This window comes from Pelodiscus sinensis, chromosome 20 (genome assembly GCF_049634645.1).
Source record: "Pelodiscus sinensis isolate JC-2024 chromosome 20, ASM4963464v1, whole genome shotgun sequence".
NCBI classification, from domain to species: Eukaryota; Metazoa; Chordata; order Testudines; family Trionychidae; genus Pelodiscus; species Pelodiscus sinensis.
In genome coordinates, this window is record NC_134730.1 from 223,786 (window position 1) to 246,561 (window position 22,776).

General features: G+C 46.9%; 2 protein-coding genes across 6 annotated transcripts; one reads left to right on the forward strand and one right to left on the reverse strand.

Moving 5' to 3' along the window:
* Positions 1 to 7,340: 7,340 nt before the first annotated feature.
* Positions 7,341 to 15,665, reverse strand: SCO1 (synthesis of cytochrome C oxidase 1). Of its 4 annotated transcripts, none has more exons than XM_075903412.1 (7): positions 15,470 to 15,665; positions 15,297 to 15,392; positions 14,384 to 14,474; positions 11,817 to 12,014; positions 9,555 to 9,647; positions 9,303 to 9,418; positions 7,341 to 8,362 (listed from the first exon to the last, which is right to left on the reverse strand). In XM_075903412.1, the coding sequence occupies exons 1-7, from the start codon at positions 15,521 to 15,523 to the stop codon at positions 8,225 to 8,227; spliced, it is 786 nt and encodes a 261-aa protein (XP_075759527.1). In that variant the 5' UTR covers positions 15,524 to 15,665; the 3' UTR covers positions 7,341 to 8,224. The 4 variants fall into 4 exon arrangements, with proteins under 4 accessions (XP_075759527.1, XP_075759531.1, XP_075759528.1 ...); XM_075903416.1 differs by having other exon boundaries at positions 14,384 to 14,477; positions 15,470 to 15,484; XM_075903413.1 differs by lacking the exon at positions 15,297 to 15,392.
* A 125-nt stretch (positions 15,666 to 15,790) lies between these two features.
* ADPRM (ADP-ribose/CDP-alcohol diphosphatase, manganese dependent) lies at positions 15,791 to 21,723 on the forward strand. 2 transcript variants are annotated; one of them, XM_006131407.4, is made up of 3 exons: positions 15,791 to 16,364; positions 19,233 to 19,349; positions 21,087 to 21,723. In XM_006131407.4, exons 1-3 carry the CDS (start codon positions 15,791 to 15,793, stop codon positions 21,380 to 21,382), a joined length of 987 nt encoding a protein of 328 aa, XP_006131469.2. In that variant the 3' UTR covers positions 21,383 to 21,723. The 2 variants fall into 2 exon arrangements, with proteins under 2 accessions (XP_006131469.2, XP_075759526.1); XM_075903411.1 differs by having other exon boundaries at positions 21,198 to 21,723.
* The last annotated feature ends 1,053 nt before the right edge of the window (positions 21,724 to 22,776 follow it).

The window sequence follows — 22,776 nt, forward strand, 5'->3', positions numbered from 1 at the left end:
GCAAAAGCACTGACTTCCTATTGTAAGAAATCAGAGCTTCTTGCGGAAATACTATGCTGCTGCCATTCAGGCAAAAGTCCCTTTTGCGCAAAGCTTTTGCACAAAAGGGCCAGTGTAGACAGCTCAGATTTGTTTACCGCAAAAAAGCCCCATCGCGAAAATGGCGATTGGGGCTTTTTTGCGGAAAAGCACGTCTAGATTGGCCACGGATGCTTTTCTGCAAAAAGTGCTTTTGCGGAAAAGCGTCCTGCCAGTCTAGACACTCTGTTCCGAAAATGCTTTTAACGGAAAACTTTTCCATTAAAAATATTTGTGGAAAATCATGCCAGTCTAGACGTAGCCCCTCAGTGTCCAAACTGCAAGGCAGTGTAAATGTAGCCATAGACCCCACTGTGAGACTCATGAATATAGGAGCATTACTCAAAGGAGTATCTGGAATTAAGCATCCAACCTGCATTTGCTGCTTGTGACCTCCAAGTGCTAATTCCGGCAGCCCATTTGAAAACCTGGATTTAGTCATTGCAAAGCTCCAAGGGGCAGGTCTTTGGTTAATGATATAGTACAAAGCACTGGAAACCCCACAGGGATAATCTGTCTCTTCAGAGAGGCCTTGCCTAGTGGAAGCGGTGGGTGTAGATTATCTTTGTTTTCACACACTGACTCAAGAGAGCATAAGAGTCAACTTTTACTTTTACCTGAGCGCCCCCTCCACTCTGCCCCAAAGTCCCTCCCCCACTCCCCACCTTCCTCCCAAGCCCCACCCTCACGCCACTCTGCCCTAAAGCCCCACTCCCATTCTACCCTTCACAAACTAAAATAGATCAAGTGTAATACAGCTGCAAAACAAGTGGTCAGTCTGAGGTGTGTTAGCAGAAGTGTTGTAAGCAAGACAAGAGGGCGTTCTTCCATTCTACTTGGCCCTGCTAAGGCCTCTTTCAGAATAGCGTGGGCACCAAACTTCAGGAAACGTGCGCACAGTGGGAAAAGTCCAGAGGGGAGCAACAAAAATGTTTTAAAGTTCTAGATAATATGACCTGAGACGGAAGATTGAACAAAATGATTTTAGGCTGGAGGCAAGACGACCGATGGGGACGTAAGTCTCCAAACATGTAAAGAGATTTGTATAAAGAAGAGGATGATAAATTGTTCTCCTTAACTGCCAAGGACAAGACACAATGGGCTTAAATTTCAGCAAAGGGGAGTTAGATTAGACTTTAAAGGAACACTTTGTAACTGGCAGGGTAATTAAGTACTGGAACAAATTAGGGAGGTGTGCAATTGTCATCAGCACTGGCAGCTTTTAAGAACAGTCTAGAGCAGGGGTTCCCAACCTGGGGTACGCTTACCCACAGGGGGTACAAGAAGCTTGTCAAGGGGGTACGGGGAATATTTGGTAAATAACTAGACTACCCTAACAAATATTCCAAAAGTAGTCATGTTAGTGAAAAAAGTTGTGGATTTTAGAGTCTAGAATTTATTTCCTTTCCTATTGAATAGGGGGTACGGGAAGGTTTACTAAAAGCCAAGAGGGTATGGGGACCGAAAAAGGTTGGGAACCCCTGGTCTAGAGCAAGATTTTTAAACAACCGGGCCATGGACTGGTACTGGTCCCTAAAAACTCCCTAATACAGTTTAGGCAGGCAGCAGGCTAGACCCTGGCATCCAAAAAGCTGAAATGCACTGGTCTAGGTAATACTTAGTCCTACTTCAGTGCAGAGGGATGGACTAGATGACCTATCAAGGTCACATCCTTTTCCATGATCAGCTGTCACCTATTTAGGCAGCTCTTCAGTCCTTGAAGCAGCTCGACAATTTTGTGAGCACAGGGAACAGAGCAACAATTGAAACCTCAACATCTTCTGGACCAACAGCGGGTGTAGTTCCTTTGACTTCAAAAGGGGTCATCCGATTTGTGCTGTTGAGAGTCAGAGCACAACCGGGCCTCTTGTTAATTTACACCATTGTTTTGGCTGGGAAAGGAACTGTTAACTTGTACATCTCACTGAGCTAAGAATAGAATCTGCCATTTTAAGGCATGACACTGTTGCCAACATCTTGACATCATGGTAACATTTCAGTGTGATACAGGAGGCAAGCTAGCTCTTACGGAATGTCTTCCATGTTTATTAGGGGAACAGTATCACCCGCACAAGCAGACATGAGCCAGTTCAGGAGTCTTGTAAGGCACCGTTATTCTTAGCCCTCCAGCCAAGGCTTTGTAGAGACGGATTCCTCTGAGCAGCCAAGATGTAATCCTCCTGAGCACAGCAATCCCCCTCATCTGCTTAGCCATTCCCCAGCATGCTCCTCTCCAATCATGGCTTTGAGACCATGCTGTCTCAAGCATCCAGGTTTGGCAGGGAATTCAGCAGTGGGCCCAGTGGTTAGTGCTCTTTTCCTTTGGGGGTTCCGTATAAGCGGTACTCTCTTAAATTATGCAATAGTCTCCCAGAAGTGCTGAGTGGACTTGGGCTATTTGAACAAAGAATGGAGGAAACACGAGCAAAAGTGCAACAGGGAACAAATCTGCAGTGGCAGAACAGACTAGCTGATGTTCCTGGCTTTGGAAAGACAGTAAACACAAGCACAAGCATTACAAACAATTTAAAATAATTACTTATCGGTCTTAATAAAGTCCTTTAGCTGGTGCCAACTTTGGATGCTTGAGACTGCATCCTTCTGGAACATCTATGACAACAGCTTGGTGTGTTGCAGGGAATTGCATTTCCTTTGTTGGGGAAGCAGTTTGCAAAGTTTCCTTGATTAAATTATGATTTTATACATTACAGCCTGTGACCAGAGGGTCAATTCAGCTCAGCTCATCTGAGTTATCAGGCCTCTACAAGCCCAGTGTGATGATGCATCCCCTCAAGCACTCTCAATAAAACCCTCAGCAGGCCGAATATTGCGAAGGATCTGTAATGTTCGGGTACCTACTGGCCCTGCCATCCTGACTGCAACTAGTACTGGGCTTCCTTCTCTCTAGTCTAAATTTTCCTTGACTGTTCCCTCTGCTGGCAGCCCTTTCCCTTGTGTCTAATTGTGCTTCTGACACACACAGGCTCTGGTGGAGGCAGGCATAATAAACTGCAACATAAACACACACAGGCTCTGGTGGAGGCAGGCATAATAAACTGCAACATAAACACACACAGTAAGTTTAAGATCATGTCCCAACTGACTTAATTGGGATGCTGGAGATTTCTAGCCATGGCACCAGATTTTTCACTTTAATTTTTACTGATATGTATTAAATAAGCACTTGCCAGCAGCAGCAAAAGCTTCTTGCCACTTGCGAAGCCAGTCAGCAATTGCTCTCCACAGCCACCAGAGGTCACCCACCCGAGTATTATTATTATTAGACAATCTTTCTATTAAGCAGCCACCATTCTTGTCTGTGTGTCATGAGATTTTCAACTTACCGCTCCTGTGCATGCGCCAATGTGGCCCAGCTGCTGCCATCGCAGGCCTCTTGTCACTGCCCCCGCCTCCCCTCTCCCCACCCCAGCCTGACCGTGTCATGGGCCTCTTTCTGCCACCTCCCTGCCTCCGGCCTGACCACAGGAGCCGTCGTGGGTGAGCCTCGGCTCATGGAGGAGGGGAGTTGGCTGCACAGTGCTGCAGATAAGAGCATGCCGCAAGCAGACCTCTGTCCTGTCATAGGCAACACGCTAGATTTATGACCAAAAAACAATAAAAATAAATTAAATTTTGAAAGACAATCTTTCTAGAAGCGCACTAAAAGACTAAAAATAAGAACAAAGTGCACCAAAAAGTCAAAAATAAAGTTTTAAGCTAGCAATGTAGGAGAGACACGGGAAGGCTAAGTACAATCCAAGGCTGACTGTTACCCATCCCGTCTCTCTCCTACATTACTACCTTAAAACTTTATTTTTGACTTTTTGGTGCACTTGCAACCATGTAGCAAAACAGCTGGTGAGTGGAAGCTGAGTGCAGCCCACAGCAGGGATACACCCAGAGATGGGGATGGGCACCAGCACTGGCACTGCCACATACACAGCATGCTGTTGCCTAGAATACCACAAAATGTAGCACAACGGTGCCCCAAATTTTGTGGTGTCCACAACAGCTGCATATTTATTGTGCTGGTAGGAACAACTCTACAAGGGTTTCCTTTGAGGACTGAGAAGTCCGACAGAAAGCCCACTGTATGAGAAGTGTTCACTCAAGGGGACAGGCTGACTTTCTGGATGAGTTCACTCAAGAATCTAGCAATTAGTATCACCCACATAATAAGGAAGTGAATATGGTAGATGAGGTATGCCATGTGCTGTGATTGGCGCGTGGAGGATCCATGGTGCTCTCACCAACAGAGGGTAGTCCAATAAAGTATATTACCCATCCCACCTTGTGTCTCTGATAATCTGGGACAAACATGGCTACAACTACACTTAGAATTATAGAAGATGAGGGTTGGAAGAGACCTCAGGGAACCATCAAGTTCAACTCCCATTCAAAGCAGGACCAATCCCAACTCAATCATCCCAGCCAAGGCTTTGAAACCTCTAGGGATGGAGATTCCACCACCTCCCTAGAGAACCCATTCCAGTGCTTCACCACCCTCCTAGGGAAATAGTTTTGTTGAGGTTACTTTGAGATTACCTAAATCAGTGTTTCTTAAACTTTTTAAGACCGAGGAACACCAAACAATTTTTTTATGAGGAACACCAAGAATTTTTTGTTGAGCACCAAAAAAAAAAAGTTGGGGGGAAGTTGAGGGGAAAAAGGGTCGGGGAAAAGTAGACAAAAAAGGTCACCTGCCCCTTTAAGGGTGGCCATTTTGAATTCTGTTCTCCGCAGCACACAGGTGTGCTGCAGAACAGAGTTTAAGAAACGAAGTGGGTCTTTGCCCACAAAAGCTTATGCTCCTACACTTCAGTTAGTCTATAAGGTGCCACAGGACTCCTCGCCGCTTTTGGTGACCTAAATGAAATCCTTCAGGGTGTGCTTTAGCAGGACATTTAAAAACTGACTTTTCATTCCAATTCAGGGTGAAAGAAAGTTTCAACGGGTTCTGACAGACCTGTAAGTAGCTGTCTTGTCACAAACCAGCTCCACAAGCCAGATACACAGGGAGGCCCTGGAATCACAGTTCATCCACAAAGTCAATTCACATGCTAATAGACTCAATGTGATCTAGGCTGGTGGGGACTCTACCTACTTAATAACCACTGAAGGTTCTAACAGCTCTGAGTGGTTTCCTTCCTGTCTTAGGACTTTATCTATTGACTTGGATTTTTATCTGCTTAGGTTTAAGTACCCATTCTCCAGATACTTAACCATACTCTGTCTCCCACCTCCCCGCTCTCTTTCTTTCTCTCCACCCTCCCCTATTTATTTCGAGTTTTCGTATCCCCAACTCATAACTCCGGTCATCTGAAGTGGGCTGTGCCCATGAAAGCTCATAATACCCATCTACATATTTTGTTAGTCTATAAAGTGCTACCAGACCATTTTTTTCCCCTGTAACAGACTAACTCCACTACCCACTTAAGCTCCAACTTTTTATAGAACACCATTGGGCTCAGATTGGCTGCCTCAAACACTTTCACCATTGGCTCCTGGGGGCTGTGTTAACCCTTTACACTCCACAGCAGGTAAACTGCCCCACCACACACTGCAGTATCACAAAAGTGGCATGGATAAAACCCCCGCCAACCATCACCATCACACACTAACACAAAACCCATCACAAAGGTATGAATAAAGACCTTACCTGGCTAGCACACTACCTTCCACAGCCTAATGACTTAAATTAAACAATGGGTACGTAAGAACAATTTGCATCTTCTCTATTAGCTTCATGTAACATGAACACTGACCTCTCCCCTTCCCCGCATTTTCCCTTCCTTCTATCCCTTAATATTTATTTTGGAACTGGACCTTTAATATTCCAGTCATCTGAAGAAGTGGATTGTGCCCATGAAAACTCATGATCTCATCTACATGTTTTGTTAGTCTTTAAGGTGCTGCTAGACTATTTGTTTTTTAAGTTTTTCCAGTTACAGACTAACTCAGCTCCCCCTCTGAAGCTCACGCATGACCTCAGCTATGTTATTGGAGAGTAACACCTTACATGTATGATGTGCCTGACAGATGTACTATCAATGCAGGAGTGTAGAAAGCCACTAAGGATGTTGGTTTTCAGTATCTGTTAGAGATGGAGTGAAAGCTCCGTGGAGGGAAGAGTGTTGTTGATAGCAGGGTAGGTGATGCTACGCAGCAAGGAATACACAAGATTTTTCCCTCTCTCAGGCCTTGAATCAGAAGGTATATTAAATCATCACTGATAAAGTTTTAGTAATAGAGATGTAGCCATGTTAGTCTGGTCTTGCTGAAACAAAAGACAGGACTATGCAGCACTTTAAAGATTAACAAGATGGTTTATTAGGTGATGAGCTTTCATGGGCCAGATCCACTTCCTCAGATCAAATTGTGGAAGAAAATTTCTTTTTTTTATTAGGTTATGAGCCCACGAAAGCTCATCACCTATTAAACCATCTTGTTAATCTTTAAAGTGCTGCATAGTCCTGTCTTTTGTTTTGACAAAGTTTTAGTATATTAGTTTGCTAAGGGTTGAAGCTCTGCTCCAAGCAGCTGGCTGGACCAAACACAAATCTTTGTAAGGCTTCATAAATCTCTCTAAGGCTCTTTGAGCACAGTAACTGTATAAGGAATCTTCAGGTTGCCAAGCTAAGAGAGAAGCACCTCTTCTGTGGATTAGGGATGTAACAGTTATAGGTTAATGCTCCAGACTACACGCATTTCCCTTCTACCCCTTGCCAGTACGTTTTTTAGCAGGCTGGCCAGCAGCCCCGCTCAGTTCAGGCTTGCACTGGGTCCTGGATCTACCCCTGCTGCGGCTCTGCATTTAAAGCGTATAAGGCACCAGGTGGGCAGGCAGCCCAGCTCAGTTCTGGCTTGTACCAGGTCCGGGAGCTCAGACCCCTCCTCACGGACAGGGGCTTCCCGGAGACTATAGAATAGTTGACTAACCAATAAGAATTCATGAGGTTAATCGACTATTCAATTAACTGATATTTAACATCCCTACTGTGGCTGTGCCAGCGAGAAGGAACATCACTATGCTACTACCCATAAGTCTGTAATGTGCACCTCTCAAGAACTATTCACATGCTCATGTAAATAAGGATTTTACCCTGTTCAAAGCAAGATCCAAGGCACACTGAGAAGTCATTGCATTCTCCACTTTTAGTGTGCATCACTGAATAAATGTGATACTCACTCTGCTCTCTTTGAAGATGGTATTCAGATTTGATAGCTACTGTGAGGACTACAAAAATCAACTGCATGCAACATAAGAGTCATTCCTTTATTTTGTAATCAGAGAATTCCACACATTTTACCTGATCAATAGCCCTATGTCTGCAGATTTGGTCACATATACCAATTGCCCATCACTCCTCCACTCCATTATTCAGTGCACCAGAACTGTCAGACTAAAAAGCTGCTGAAGGTTGATTACATCCAAAGAAAACCCATCCCCAACTCATAAGCTATTTCGTTACGAATGAGAGTAACACCATACTACATTAGGACACTGAAAAGCTTGCCTGCAAGTGATGCTGCATTCCTGGGCTCAAGCCACAAGACCACTGTACAGGCCTGCTCCCACAAGTGGAAAAGAATGTGCCTCAAAGTTCTCCACCCTCCAGTAAATCACAGGAAACGACTGTTATTAAGGGTCATTACTGTACACCAAACATTGCAAGTGTCTGTGCAAGAGCAAAAGGCATTGCAGAAAAGAGGGAAGAGCCCTTTGGTATGTCAGAGTCTGCAACTTATATCAGGAACAGCCTTCCCTGAAGAGGAGAACAGTTCTTACTTATTTCTGGCCAAAACACAGACCTTGAAACTGATGCAGAGGTATCGTCAAGAAAAATAGTTCTGTAAAAAATGTACATTCTTTGCTCCCAACTGTGCTACATAAGAGTCCCAAACAAGTTTCTCATTCTGTAGCATAGTAATTGCTGCCAACTACACCAAATGTGAAGGGTTATGTACAAATTTCTGATAAAGCAGCTACATTTCACAGAAATCAACATAAGATACCTTCCTTATTTGGAGAGGAAACGTGACATAAGGACACTGTTTTACAAGTTCAGTGCAGTTGAAAGCAAAGATGTGTCAGTCCCACTGGAGTTTGCCTTACAGTTTGATTTTGCACCATCCTTTGAAGCTCTTATATTTTAGCTGGCTTATGCTGTCTCATGTGTGCAGCGATAGAAGAGGCAATCTCAGAATTCTTCTTGTTCTGGCCATAGTAGTCCACAAAGTCTCCATCTGGCCCAATGAGGTACATAATAATGGTGTGATCCACCTGTAAAACAGCAGGAAGCAAATTGGTGCTGCAGCATCACACAGGACTGATAAGCCTTTCAATATGATTCTCTCTGACTGGAAATTTACCAACAAGACAGACTCTAGTTAGAGTAGAAATGGGGCAAGTAGGAGGAAAGTCAAGAACAAGCTTTAAATAGACACTTTAAGGAGGAGAGCTGTGCAGCGGCTGCAGGCAGCTTCCCCGGCTCCGGTCTTCAAGCCTGGCAGGTGGAGAGGACAAGACAGGATGAGAACATGAGGCATAACCTGTTTTCCCCCTAACTTTTCCCTCCTCCCAGCTCTTCTGGGGCCCGGATTAAGCAGAGGCTCTTCCAGCTCCTGCCAGCCTAGCATCTCTGAGCTCCCACAGCAAGACGGGCACTTAGTGTCTGAGCTTCGTCTGATGTAACTCAAAGGGTTAGGGCAATGGAGAGGCTCCAGTAACTGACTCACACTCAACGAGGGAAATAAAGTTCCTGAGAAATGTGAGCTATGGGGAGAAGGCTGTGAATGTGGGGAAAGGCATGTGTGCTCTGGTATGGGGCTCCCTCTGCTGGCTACACGGAGCTAGTAAAGAAGCTTCAGCAGCCTTTCTAGCAGGGTGGAAAGGTTTCAATTGAGGCAATATAAAAAGCTTCCACATTTTTAAAGTTGTATTAAAATCAGATTGAGACTTCACAAAGTCTGTAAAATGTGCCCCTGGATGTAAGATGTAAATGATTTAACCTCCATTTGCTGTGTTTGCACAACACCCAGCTCAAGGGCGCCTTGGTCCCAGTTCAGGTCTTTGGGGCTAACCCTCTAATTTAACCATTTAGCATCAGCAATATTTGTCAACAGGCATTTGTTACAAAGGGTCTTCAGTTACCAGAATTCTCTCTCTGGACTTAAAATCAGTGAAACAGGAGCCCTCAGGCCCAGGCCCTGCTTTTACTCACTATGTAGTCATTGTCTTCATCCTTGGGGCCTGAACTGTAATACACACGATAGGCTCTTGCCACCTGCTCAATCTGCTCCTTGGTACCAGTCAGTCCAACCAGTTTGGGGGAAAACTCTACACACAGAAGCGTAACACATTAGCCATTCCAAGATCCCGCCCCCCAGAACCAGCTCTGGTGGAGCCTCGTCACAAAGGAAAGCAATGAGTAACGCACAGCTATTCGGTGCAAGGAAGAGGCAGGTAATGGTACCTTTCACATATCTGGCAATGGCTTCTCCAGTGTCCCTCTCAGGGTCAATGGTAATGAAGAGTGGAGTCACATCTGGCAGAGATGGGATCTTGTCTGTCACCACAAAGATTAACAGTTAATGTTGCTCTCAGCAGCCCAATGCCACAGCTCACCTCTGTAGAACGAGGTTACAGACACATTGAGTCATAGTCCAGAGGGCCTTTCTGGCACAGCCTGAACGATGAACACACTGGAATGATACAGGCAGGTTAAATAACATCTAATGTTTAAAGGCAGGAAGTGCAATGAGATAAAATGGACTTCTCCAAACCCTTCTGTCTGCCCTGGGAGGCCCTCTTCTTCCTATTAGGGATGCGAACAACTGGTCGACTATCTGCAGGCTGCACTCAGCGTTTCAAAGCAGCAGTGCCGTGTGGAGCCCAGGGTCTGCTGGGCACTTCCCCGCAGACCCTGGGCTCCATGTGGCGCTGTCTCTTTGAAACGGGCTCCCCGCGGCGTTTCAAAGCAGCAGTGCCGCATGGAGCCCAGAGTCAGCTGGGGACTCAGAGTCCATTAGATGTTGTTAATTAGCCAATTAATCTAAATTTAACATCTCTACTCTTTACTAGGGCTGACAAGCATTTCATCACCTATCGAGCTAGCCCATCCTTCTCTGAGAAGGACGACACATCATGGAAGGCTCCTCCTGCAGCAGCAGCACAATAAGTAACTAAGGCTACTTGCTGCAGCAGCACTGCACATTCCTAGGGCTATCTGCCACTCTTCATAACATATCAAGTTTGCTTCTAGGGAAACTGAGAAACCTGTCGCCAACAAATCCCACGCCTCACTTGGCCCAGTGGCCATCTTTCAGCCATCCTCACTGTCACAACAGAGCTAGAACCATTTCTCTGCCTTGTTCCTTCCCTCACACCTTTGACCAGAGCCATCTGATTTCTTCCCTGCTAGGAAAGCGTCCATCCTGCAGGCAGATACCATCCAGGCTCTTCCTCCTTTACACAGGAAGAGACTGCTGGAGAGTCCGTTATCTCCCTCCTCAAGAAGCAGATGTGGACTTCTCTCAGTCTGCCATCTAGAATCACACCCATGTGTGTCAAGTGGCTCAACTTCACTGGTGTTGGGAGTGCCACACAGGGCCAAATGGCTGGGATTTTAAACATCCTCCTAGACTTCTGTATCCCGAGAATACGAAAGACGGTAAACAAAAGGTTCTGCAACAGATGCTCAGTCTGAATACTGCAGTGTTGGAGATAATCCTTGTCCTGTGGAGCCAAGATCTTTGCCATAGGATCTTTCACCTATTGACAGTAGCTCTTCCTACATACATGTTATGGGTAAAATTGTAAAAGGAATGTTTGAGACACTCATGAGAGTTCTACATAGAGGCCACCTCACTCCAACCCCAGTAATGGGGGCTGCAACACCATACAGATATGCATTCAGCCAGTTCAGGGTTCCCCATGTATTGCCCCTATAATATGCTGGGGTAAGTTACACTGATTGCTATTTCCCCAACATTTTTGCCATGTAAACATTAGATGCAGACATAAGACTGAATGAGAAGGATGAACGAGCAAGACCTCTTTAATGCAGACATAGCTCTCTTCTCAGAAATAGATCCAGCCTTCCTTTAATCAAGAAGCTGTCCATGGTTAACGGTCACTACTAGGTTTCAACAAATAAACTCTCTTCTAGCAAGACTATGCCACATCCCAAAGGGTAATGCCAAATATAAAAAATGATAGGAACCCAACACTGATTCAGCATGCCTTATACAGTACTTGCCCCAAGATCAAAGCATGGTCTGATGTAAATTTACACATAATGTGATACAGTGCAGAGAAAGGATCAAAATAAGGCTGGCATTTTCACACACATTAAAGAGCAGGTCCCACTGCCATTTAGTAAGCTGACAGGAGTATTTCATTACACAAAGTACAGCTTTTTTTAAAAAAAAAAACAGAGCAATTTGCTAAAAAAAGTTCCATCTTCTGAGTAATATTGCTATTAGGAACGTGAACTGGTAACCGGTAAGCAACACCCTTAATTAGTGATGCTTACTGGAGACTGTTTAACCGGCACGTGGAAGCAGCCCCCCAGTCCAAGCCAAGAGTACCGCACCACAGAATCATGCCTAATTGGTTAACCGATTAAACAGGACTTTACATCCCTAATTGCTGTCAATCAACACTAAACTTGCTGCTCTGCAATGACAGGGACCTCTTCTTCAGTAGATTTAGGATTCTGACTGGATTCGTTTACCGATTTCATCCACGGCTAGAATCATTTTCTCCAGTTCCTCTGGACAGATATCAGGGCAGTGCGTGAAGCCAAAGTAGATTAACACCCATTGGCCAAGGAAGTCCTTGTTAGTCCGGGGCTGTCCCTGGTGATCCACAAGTGAGAAAGGGCCTCCCAGCAATGGCTTCCCAAGAGCCCGCTTCTTCTCCTTCTCCAGCACTGAAACCAGAGCATGAGGGAAGGTTATGCTACACACACAAGAAAACAAAGACAGCCTCGCCAACATGGAAAAGACAACTTTAGAAAGAAAAGTGTCACATTGTAACATTTTCCATATAAACTATATTTTACTGTGTTCCAGAAGGGGGTTATCATCAAGATGGCTGAAGTCAGGAAACATAAGCTGAGCTGGTACACCTGCAGTTAAGGGTCAGCATCTTTTAGAGACTCTAAGAGCACATCTAGACTACAAGCCTCTTTCGAAAGAAAGCATCTAGACAACCACAAGACTTTTGAAAAAGTGATCTGATTTTTCGAAAGAGCACCCAGGCAATCTGGACGCGCGCTCTCAAAAAACCCGTTTGCATTCAAGAAAGAACTCTTTCAAAAAAAGGCATTCATTCTTCCTCAAAATGAGGTTTACCACTGTCAAAAAAAACCGCCACGTTCTTTCAATTTAATTTTGAAAGAACGCGACGGCAGTCTAGACACAAGTGAAAAAGGCTACTTTTTTGGAAAAAAACTATCGTCTAGATAGAGCCTTAGGGAGGAAAGGAAGTTGCTGTGTTGCCAGTCTAACTGGTTCTCAGTATCAAAACAATGAGAAAAGAACTAGGTAAGGGTTCATTATAAAAAGAGCATGATACAGTAAAGTGGTTAAAAAAGCACAACAGGGCTTGGGAATCCAGGTTCTTAAGTTTTGCACAAAGTTCCATACTCTTGGAAACAGACATCCAAGTCCAGAATAAATGTAGTAGGGATGCTAAATTGTGATTAATCAGCTAATTGAGCAGTCGATGGAATTTCCATCAACTATTCAATTAGTAGATGGGGGGGGCGCTCACTACCCCCGCTGTGGCTCTGCAGTTTAAGTGTAGTAGGAGCGCAGGGTGGTGGACCCAGGGCCTGACTCTTACTACATTTAAACTACAGAGCCACAGAAAGTTCCCGGGGTTGGTGCCCGGGGTTGGTGCCTCCTGCCCCAGCTCCTGCTCCCTCGCCCCTTGCTGCTTCTGATATAGAGGCGGCGGGGGATGGGGGGGAGAATGCAAGTAATTGACTTGACAATGCAATAAGCCTACGCTTAAGGGGTAGTCAGCTATTTGACTATTCTTTTACATGCCTAACTTGTATACAGGCAGTCCCTGGGTTACGTACAAGATAGGGACTGTAGGTTTGTTCTTAAGTTTGGTCCTTTTTTTGCTAACACAATGAGGCCAGCACTTTGTTTGTTTTGGTGGAGTCTTTGTTTGCCCAGGGAGCCCAGCATGTATAGGGGGAGGAGGGGCGGAGAGGCTGCTTTTGTCTGCTGTTCGGCAGCCTGTTGCTCAGGGGAGGGGGCAGCCTGTTGCTGGCAGGGGGGAGGGGGGAGGCGTGCAGGATGCGAGGCCGCGGGGGGGGGGGCAGCGGGCGTGGGGAGGCACTTTTCCTCTGCCGGGCAGCTCTGCGGGATCCCTGTCCCTGTGGCCAGCTGCTGCAGGCAGAGGCCAGTTGGAGCCGGCCGAAGAGGAGGAGAAGGTGGATTCTAGGACCCAGGTGAGCGAGCCCTCGGCATGTATAGGGGGAGGAGGGGCGGAGAGGCTGCTTTTGTCTGTTCGGCAGCCTGTTGCTCAGGGGAGGGGGCAGCCTGTTGCTGGCAGGGGGGTGGGGGGGGGGCAGCGGGCGTGGGGAGGCACTTTTCCTCTGCCCGGCAGCTCTGCGGGACCCCAGTCGGAGCCGGCCCGAGGAGGAGGAGGATCCTAGGACCCAGGTGAGCGAGCCCCGGGAATGCTGCTGGGCATGTGCGGGAGTTGCCTCACCCGTTCGTATCTAGGGATCCGACGTAAGTCGGATCCACGTAAGTCGGGGACTGCCTGTACTCTAATCTTGTCTACATGAGACTAGGTGCAATAGAACAACTTAAAATAAATCAACAAAACTACAAGTTTTAAATGAGAACTAGCATACAGAAAATAAATTAAAACAAATGCAGCAAAGTTAAATATTGGATCAACCGAAAACAGATAAAGATTCTGTATATACACATACATGCGCACAAGGTAAAAACACAAAGCAACAATCAAAGAGCAAATGGCCATGAGTTAAACAGGAAAAGGATAATAAGACTAAGAAGGCAGAACAGAAAAAGACAATGTGTACAAATTTTGGTCTGCAACTTATTTCTAGGTATAGTTAGAATTTGGGGAAAGGGGGGTTCATGTGTTTGGAAGGTATCTAGCATACTGTCCATGCACACACTCCTACTTGTCACACTTCAGAACAGCAGTACCGTAACTAGCATGGCCACAAGATCTTTTTATCTGCCCAGCTATAAATATTTGGGGGAGGAATTACAAAGGTTTTGGGATGATAATGCAATGTGTACATACTTTCTTCCTTTTTTTTCTTGAAGTATTTCATTCCTGCCAGTAAAGCTCCACCAATAGCAAATGTGAATGCCAAGGACTTCCAGGAAACTGGCTACTAGGAAAGAGATTCCATAAAAATTTAACATCAACATCTAATCTACTAAGATCTTTTTTAAACGCAGGAAGGTGCTAAGTATGTGTTTATGAAATAAACACCCAGCTCTTACTGTGGGACAGAATACCAGCAGATGAGAGAAGTTACAATCCTATTTAAAAGAACCATTCCATAGAAACCAAACCCAGGGATTTATGCAAATACAACCGCTTACACATAGACATAGGTGGCATGTTATACGGGCCCGTGGTGCCCCAGCACCAGGAATATTCCTCACCCAGGGCTGGGCTCCACCAAAGTTCTGGGGCGGGTCTCTCCCAAACCCTGCCTACCACCCCCATGCACCCCCTCCCCCAACCAACCACATCGGCTGCCCCCATGCAATTTAAAATGCCCTGGGGATTGCTTGGACCAACACTAGCGGCGCAGTGAGCGCAAAGCTGCTTCCTGATACTGACTCTGCGCGGCTCCTGGCAGCTCCCTGGCCCCAGAGGCGTCTGCGTCTCCACGCGCTGCCTCCCAGAGCGGAGCAGCGCCCGGCCACACAGCCCCCCCCCCCCGCGCCCGGCCACACAGCCCCCCCCCCCCCGCGCCCGGCCACACAGCCCCCCCCCCCCGCGCCCGGCCACACAGCCCCCCCCCGCGCCCGCAGAGCGAGCAGCACAAGCCCCTCCCCCCCGCGCTGCCCAGGGGAGGCCGGGGGGGCTGCAGGCAGCAGCGTGTGGAGACTCCCACTGGGCCCCCGGGAAGCACCGAGCCCCCCCCGCTCGGCCCCGCCCAGGCTGCGCACGGGGACTGTCCGGGCCGGGGCCGCCTTACCCCGGGCTTCGAGGGACCCGGCTTCGCGGCGTCTGCGCGCGGGGCGGCGGCCAGCGGGCGGGTCCCGGCCCAGCGCGGCGAGCGGGCGGCGAGCAGCTAGAGACAGGAGGGGCGGGTTAGAGCGCGGCCGGGGGGGGGACGGGATGGGGGGGGCCGCCGGGGCAGCCTCTCACCGGAACGCGGAGTCGCTGCGCCCAGCGCAGGGAAACCCGCGCGGCTCCCGCCATGCTGCAGCCGGCGTCACCGTGTGGCCCCACGCCGCTTCCGCTTCCGCTCGCCTGCCTGCCTCCCTCCAGCACTTCCGGGCTGCGCGCGCAGCCGGGGGGCGGGGCGCCGCAGTTCGGTAAGCGGCCCTGTGCGGGCGCGGCGGCTCCGACCCCGACGGAGGGGCGCGATGACGTCACGCCAGAGCCGGTGAAGTCCCAGCGCGGAGCCTTCGGTTACCGTGACAACCCCAGGGCCGCCCCTCCCCGCGGGGTTTCCCGGCCCGGGCCATGCAGGCGGCGGGGGCCGGGAGCCCCGCGCCGCGCTGCGCCTTCGGGGTGATCGCGGACGTTCAGTACGCGGACCTCGAGGACGGCTCGGACTTCGGCGGGGCGCGGCGGCGCTACTACCGCCAGGGCCTGGGCCTGCTGCGCAGCGCCGTGCGCGCCTGGAACGCGGAGCGCGGCCGCCTCGACTTCGTGCTGCAGCTCGGCGACCTCATCGACGGCCGCAACGCGCAGCACCGCGCCTCGGAGCGCGCCCTGCGCCGCGTCCTGCGCGAGCTCGAGCGGCTCCGCGCGCCCGTGCACCACGCCTGGGGCAACCACGAGCTGTACAACTTCCCCCGGGACTACCTGGCGCGCTCGCGGCTCAACAGCCAGGCCCTGGGCGCCGCCGCCACGGGCCAGGGCCCGGAGCAGTACTACGCGTATCACTTCAGCCCGGCCCCGCAGCTGCGCTTCGTTCTGCTGGATTCTTACGACTTAAGTACGCTGGGGAGGGACAAGTCCACCCAGAAATACCAGGATTCTTTGAAGCTGCTGAAGGAGAAAAACCCCAACGAGAATCTGAATAGTCCCATAGGTATTGCACTGCCTTGGAATGGCTAACATGCATTCCCAAACTTCTTCTTTCCATAGTATTGCTCTTCATAGCCAGAAGACTTATAATTAATGTAAGATATGTAACTAGATAGTAAATCAGTGTGAGCATCATTGATCTTGATCATACAGACAACAGGGTGAAATACATTCTTTCCCCATAATTTCCACTCTGGGACCTCAATTTTTTAGTGTAAAGAAAGTTAGAACTTTTTTAGCTCTTAGATTATTTTGTCCTGTGCACTGGACATTAGGCAGAAATACTTGCTTCAAGTTCTGTGCCATCTTTCTCAGCTAGGTTTTTATTAAATAGAAAAGAGCCTCTCTCAAACTGTATACCAGATTTTTTCCCTTTAAGAATGTTCTGGTGCTCCTTAAAACAATCTTATTTTAGGCACCTCCACAATATTTTCCCTGATGGCAAAGTCTTCTGTGGGGCTTCTCCATCAGTTACTCTCAGGGGGTCATCAGCATTAACATACAAGGCCACAAAGGGGTTTTGGGGGCACACCTTGATAAGTGTGAAGGTGGAATTATTATGCTCCACCTTAATGCCTTGTTTGGTTACACTATGAAACTTTCTAGGCCAGTGCAGAGACTGCAAGCCTAATGTAATGTTTTTGGAATTACCCCATTTATATACTTTAGAGGTGCTGCCTTCCAAGGTAGAATGAAATAATATAGATGTGTATAGTTTACAAATCTACATTCAAATAGAGCTTTGGGAGCACAGTTCACTGGTGAATTTAGCAATCCAGGACTGGGCTTTGTGGCTCCATCGGCTTGGTTAGCCCTGCTTCTTCAACTGTAGGCCAGTCTGTTCCAGGGAACTTTTTGGTGGGGAGTAGTAGAGATGGGCCTGCTTACAGGACCTAAGTCAGACAGAGCTCAGGAGCTATCTGCCAGCTAGATCTCAGTACTGAAATGTTACCTGTTCTGAGGTTTCCTACAAGCCAGACATTGAAGCAACTGTACCCTGACCTTTTTTTAGTCAGTCAGAGACAGACACACCTTTTCCCAAGACCAGATACCTTAGCACTGTAGGCCACTAACATTCTGGCGCCCTTGCACTTTCCCCAAAGGTCTAGCTCATTGATGTCTGTTCCAGCACCTCCAAATAAGTTGAATTTCCTTGAAGTGGGCTCATCTATTGGGCACTGGAAGAGGGACATTTCTCTAATGTGCCAACTTAAACAGCAGTCTCAGGCTATGTCTATACTACAAAGAAAAATCAGAAAAAGAAAATTTGCGATATGCAAATTGTGTATCTTTTTCTGATTTACTTTTGAAAGAGGCTTTTCCAAAATTTGGCCCATCTACACAGGACCAAATTTTGGAAAAAAACACCTCTTTTGGAACATCCCTTCTTCTTCATGAAATGAGGTTTACAGGGCTGCTGAAAAATCGTGTCCGTTTTTCTGACTTTTTTTTGGAAAAGCGGACATGTTCCTTGGATACGGCAGAGCTTTTCCGGGATACTTCTGGTATCCCGGAAAAGCTCTGCAGTCTAGACATAGCCTTAGAGAGCAGCAGACTTGGGTTGCATTTACACAGCAGGGCTTAACTCGAAATAAGCTACGCAAATTGAGCTATATCAATTGCATGGCTTATTTTGAAATTGGGAGCACCTACACAACACTTACTTCGAAATAGAGCACTCTTCCTCCAATTTACCTTACTCCTCGTACAAGGAGAGTTACCGGAATCGGAGTAAGAAGTCCTCCAACTTGACATTATTTTGAAATAACGCTAGTTATTTCAAAGTAATGTTGCGGTGTAGATGTACCCTTGGTGTTGACAAGGCCTTAGACTACTCTTGAAAATTAATTAATTTCTACGTTGCTCAGAAAGTTGAAAATTCTTCCACTGCAGAAAGGCGGATTATCTAGTGTTGGAGAATTGTCACTGCAGCATTACAGCAGCATAGGTGCAGCACTGTAACTGAGCCACTATAGTGTAGACATAACCAAAGGATTTAGTGACTTATTCCATGACAACATCTCTCCCCCAGAGTACAGTAATACCTACCTATTCCCATGTTCTCAAAATAAGTGTTGTATGGACTCTGTTTACCAAATTTGTAGGAGATGCTGGTGCAGTCACCTCAACTGATGTATAACTCATCTCTGGATGCCTTATTCACAATTAACTTCTCTGACAATAAGTCAGTTTCATAAGGTCTGTAATTCAAGAACTAGGAATGGAGGCACCATCTGCATCATAATTGCATTTCTAAGGTATGCTAGTTGATACAGTTATGGTGTGCACACATATCCATAACATGGTGCATCTGAACTTTTGTGTAATGCATCTTTAAAGGTGGGTAAATTACTGACCACTAATGCTGCTGCTTTGAGTGTATCACACCAGACTCACCCTTATCTTCCCTAGTTTAGCAAATGTTCTAAGGGATGCCTTGCTGTCATACCTTACAGTTATTTTGATCAAGGAGATGTCCATTGTTTTTTGAAAAATTCACACTCATGCTTTTGTTTCCTTTGCATTTTAGAGGATCCCTTGCTTCTGTCTTGTTGAGGATACCAGACTGGAATTCAGCACACGTCAGGACTCATGTCCAACTGCCAACTCAAAGCCACTCAAAGTTCCGACCTCTGTGCTGCTAGGTAGTTTTGATGCAAGAACGGGAATCCCTCATGTGTGGCATTGTCAAAGCAAAATCACTTTCCTGCATTCATTCAGGAAGGCTCTGAATTTTTGGAGGCATAAGATACATAAGAGCTTGTCAGGAGAAAAGACACTGTTTATCCTAAGTTCAGATGTGCAGAGAAAACCAATGTAGGTTGGAAGCAGCTATTTGGTGTGTGTGCTTGACCCCCTTTCTTTATTTCAGGACTTGCTGAGCCACAGTTTGTAGAGTTCAATGGAGGATTTAGCCAAACACAGCTGGATTGGTTTGATGAGGTTCTTACATTCTGTGACACAAATCAAGAGAAAGTTGTGGTTGTAGGTAGGTCTGCTTTTTGGTGTATGTGAATTGTAACATCTGTGAAGGAATAAACCAGTGATAGACTGATGGGATGCTGCATGTACTCCAGAATGGTATTCACATTTTCCTCACTCATAAGATTTCCTACTGATATCTTATATGTCATTCAGGTTTCCCCTCACCAATGTTCCCTTTAATCTTTTCCACCCATGTGCAGATTTTTTCCATGTATAGAATAAATTTTGAGAACCGAGGCATGTGTGAATGTGTATCACCAGTAGAAACCAAAAAAACTAGCTGTGGGCACTCTGCTAACCTGGTTGGTGGCATTCGAATTTCTCCTGAGTGGCTGCACAAGCGCACAACTTACACAAACACTACCCTTCACACAACAGGAGGGGATGGTGCTGGACAAGGGCAAGAAAGGGGCCTGCAGATTTGAGAGCATTCTAACTCAGTGGCAGTAGGCTACCACAGGGTATGGAAATTGCTTTGTTAGGGGAGCAGTGATGCTGGCATTTGCGGGGGGAGGAGGACTGTTGGAGATTTGGGAAAGGAAAACTCTTGTATTGTAGGGTATCTGGATCCTGGAACTCCTTGATCCAAGTGGCAGGGATGTTATTCTTGGGAGCCAAATGCCCAGGGCAATGAAAGGTGCTATGGAACAGCTGTAGCCTCAGTGGGAGATCTCTTCCTCTCCCTGGGCTTTAGTTGGCACCTCAAAAGAACCATGGAACTGAGCTGTGTGCCAAGCCAACTACACAGACAGAGCAAGGACATGGCAACCAGACCAGCATAGTGGGTATTAGCCAGAATGGGTAGGAATGGTAGTCTGTTTGTCAGGGCTGGAAATGGATGACAGGAGACAGATCGCTTGATGATTTCCTGTTCTGTTCACTCCCTCTGGGGCACCGGGAACTGGCCACTGTTGGAAGACAGGACACTGGGCTAGAAGGATCTTTGGTCTGATGCTGCATGGCTGTTCTTATGTTCAACCAAGCTGGCTGCACAGCAAGAACAGGTGCACTCAGTGAGGACCGTTCATAACTGGACTCCTACCCTGACACTAGCAACCGCTTTACAGCTTGGAACAGCATGACTGCACCTAGTAAAGGGCGATGAGATTCTTTTACACTACATGAGAATTGTGAAAAGAGATGTAAATCAGAACGTTTTTCCAGCACTGAGTGCTGTAGGCCCCTCTGGGGACTGGCATTATGTTGTTTGGGCTACATCTACACTGCAGCTTTACGGCCGTGAAGATGCTTTACAGCTTAAAAGCTCCTGACCAGTCAGAAGCCGTAGCTATGTTAGTGTGAGAAGCTCTCCTGCCGACAGTGCTGTCTACACTGGTGTTATGGCAGTATAATTCATGTTACTCAGAGGTGTGAATAATTCACAGCTGTGATCAGTGTAATTTACCCCAGTGTAATTTGTAGTGTAGAAATAGCCTCAGTGCACAACTTTAGATTTGATGACCCAAGGCAGTGATCTTGTGAATGTCAGTGAGCATAACTCAGCTGGGATTCAGTATCCAGATACCTTAAAAATACCTGAGACTGCATTCTTGTCATTCCATAGGGCTGGACAACTTGTGTGCAAACCCCGAAACTTAAAGAGAAATTCCAGGGGTTTCACTACATCCCAAGCCCCTAAGGTTCCAGAATCAATTTCCAAATGAAGAGATGATATAAAACACTCTGAACTATGGTTGTCACTAGTGATTTCTCTTACCATTATTTTTTTTTCCAACTGCAGGTCATATTCCCATTCATCCAGGTTCTACAGAGAGTACTTGCCTTGCTTGGAATTATAAAGATGCCCTTTCCATCATCCATTCTCATAAGTGTGTGGTATGCTTTCTCGCAGGGCACCTTCATGATGGTGGTTATTATTTAGATTCTCATGGAGTTCATCATCTTACTCTGGAAGGGATTATTGAAACCCCACCAGCGAGCCATGCCTTTGGAACAATATATGTCTATAATGATAAACTGGTACTAACGGGAAGAGGTAGAATTCCAGACAAAATAATGTATTACACAAAACAGTAGGACAGTAGTGAATATAATTGTGTGTGATACAAACAGTGCTCTAGAAATTAGCTTCTTTTATAGAAAGTTTGCACAATGACACTTACAGGCTGAAGTCTGATAGAGACTCAACTGCCCACCTTTTCCTTCAGAGCTGGTGTCTTAAAAGCTTCTGCAAGAAGCAAGAAACAAGATCTAGCTTCCTGCTGTAGGGCAGAGAAGGGATTGCCAACAAGTCTACCTGAAATAAATGCAACTTGAGTTGGACAACTTCTGCTTGAAACAGTTAAGAATGAACAATTGGTTATTTATTGTGGCTCAAATGACATTAAAAGATATGTAATAATACTAGCAAAACACTAGCTTGCCTGCTTGTGTTTTTCTTTTTCAGGTTATTTCAGTTACTGTTTCAGTTGGGATTGTGTGTCTGGGGACTGGTGGAGCCTTTGTTCCCATGATTGTCTTTGATCAGCCTTATGATCACCTCCTTTTGTATGGTTAATGAGGGGTAGGGTTGACCAAGGAGAGAAGGCCTTAAAAGCCAGAGGCTAAGGAACCACTGGACTGCAATCGGGGGAGTGTGTAAGGAGTCCAAATATTGCTACTATGATTAGGAAGTGCTGCCAGTACCAACACTTGTCTCCTCCACCTGTGTCTGTATCCCGACAACCTGACCATGGATGCTTCTACCAATCCAGTCCTCTGCCCTCATGGCAGGACCAAGCACCATCTAGATAATGGGTTCACAAACTGGGGGGCATGCAGAAATTCCAGGGGGGGGCGTGAGGCGACCCAACCTCCCCCCATTCCCCATCAAGTTTTGCTGCCCCATTCATTTCTTTTTTCCTTTGCTCGAGTTTTGCTGCTATGGGGATGAGGGGGGGACGTGAGGGTTTTTCAGAAATCAAAAAGGGGGCGTGATGCCAGAAAGTTTGGGAACCACTGGCCTAGATCATCCCTGATAGATGTAATTGTAACAGGCTCTTAAGTATCTCCAGTGATGGAGATTCTACAACCCCCCTGGGCAATTTATTTCAGTGTTTAACCACCCTGACAGGAAGGAAGGTTTTCCTAATGTCCAACCTAAACCTCCCTTGCTGCAAGGTAAGCCCATTGCAGAGATTATGTCTGCATTTCCCACTCAGAAAATCAGGCTGGGGCAACCATCCAATGTGAAAGATGCCTGCTGGTGGAATGTCTCAGGAAGTGGGTGGGAGAGCTACAGGAGGGGCTAGCTGGGCTGAGGAGCAACCATGCCCACAAGAATTTCCCCAAGGAAATCCTGAGTCACACCATCAGGGAAGGAGGAATCTACAGTAAGTCCTAAATGGAGTAATGAGCTGCTCCAAGACATGAATATAATCGCAACCACAATGTAATGAAATGCAACATCCTTGTGGGGGAATATACTGAAA

Excerpts from the sequence above, each read along its gene's own strand:
- SCO1 (XM_075903412.1), bottom strand. The coding sequence starts at position 15,523 with ATGGCGGGAGCCGCGCGGGTTTCCCTGCGCTGGGCGCAGCGACTCCGC. Across the intron at positions 12,015-14,383 it reads CAAGAAAAAAAAGGAAGAAA|TGCTGGAGAAGGAGAAGAAG; the intron begins GTATGTACACAT and ends CTCTGGTTTCAG. Across the intron at positions 8,363-9,302 it reads ATGAAGACAATGACTACATA|GTGGATCACACCATTATTAT; the intron begins GTGAGTAAAAGC and ends GCTGTTTTACAG.
- ADPRM (XM_006131407.4), top strand. The coding sequence starts at position 15,791 with ATGCAGGCGGCGGGGGCCGGGAGCCCCGCGCCGCGCTGCGCCTTCGGG. Across the intron at positions 16,365-19,232 it reads GAATCTGAATAGTCCCATAG|GACTTGCTGAGCCACAGTTT; the intron begins GTATTGCACTGC and ends TCTTTATTTCAG. Across the intron at positions 19,350-21,086 it reads AGAGAAAGTTGTGGTTGTAG|GTCATATTCCCATTCATCCA; the intron begins GTAGGTCTGCTT and ends TTCCAACTGCAG.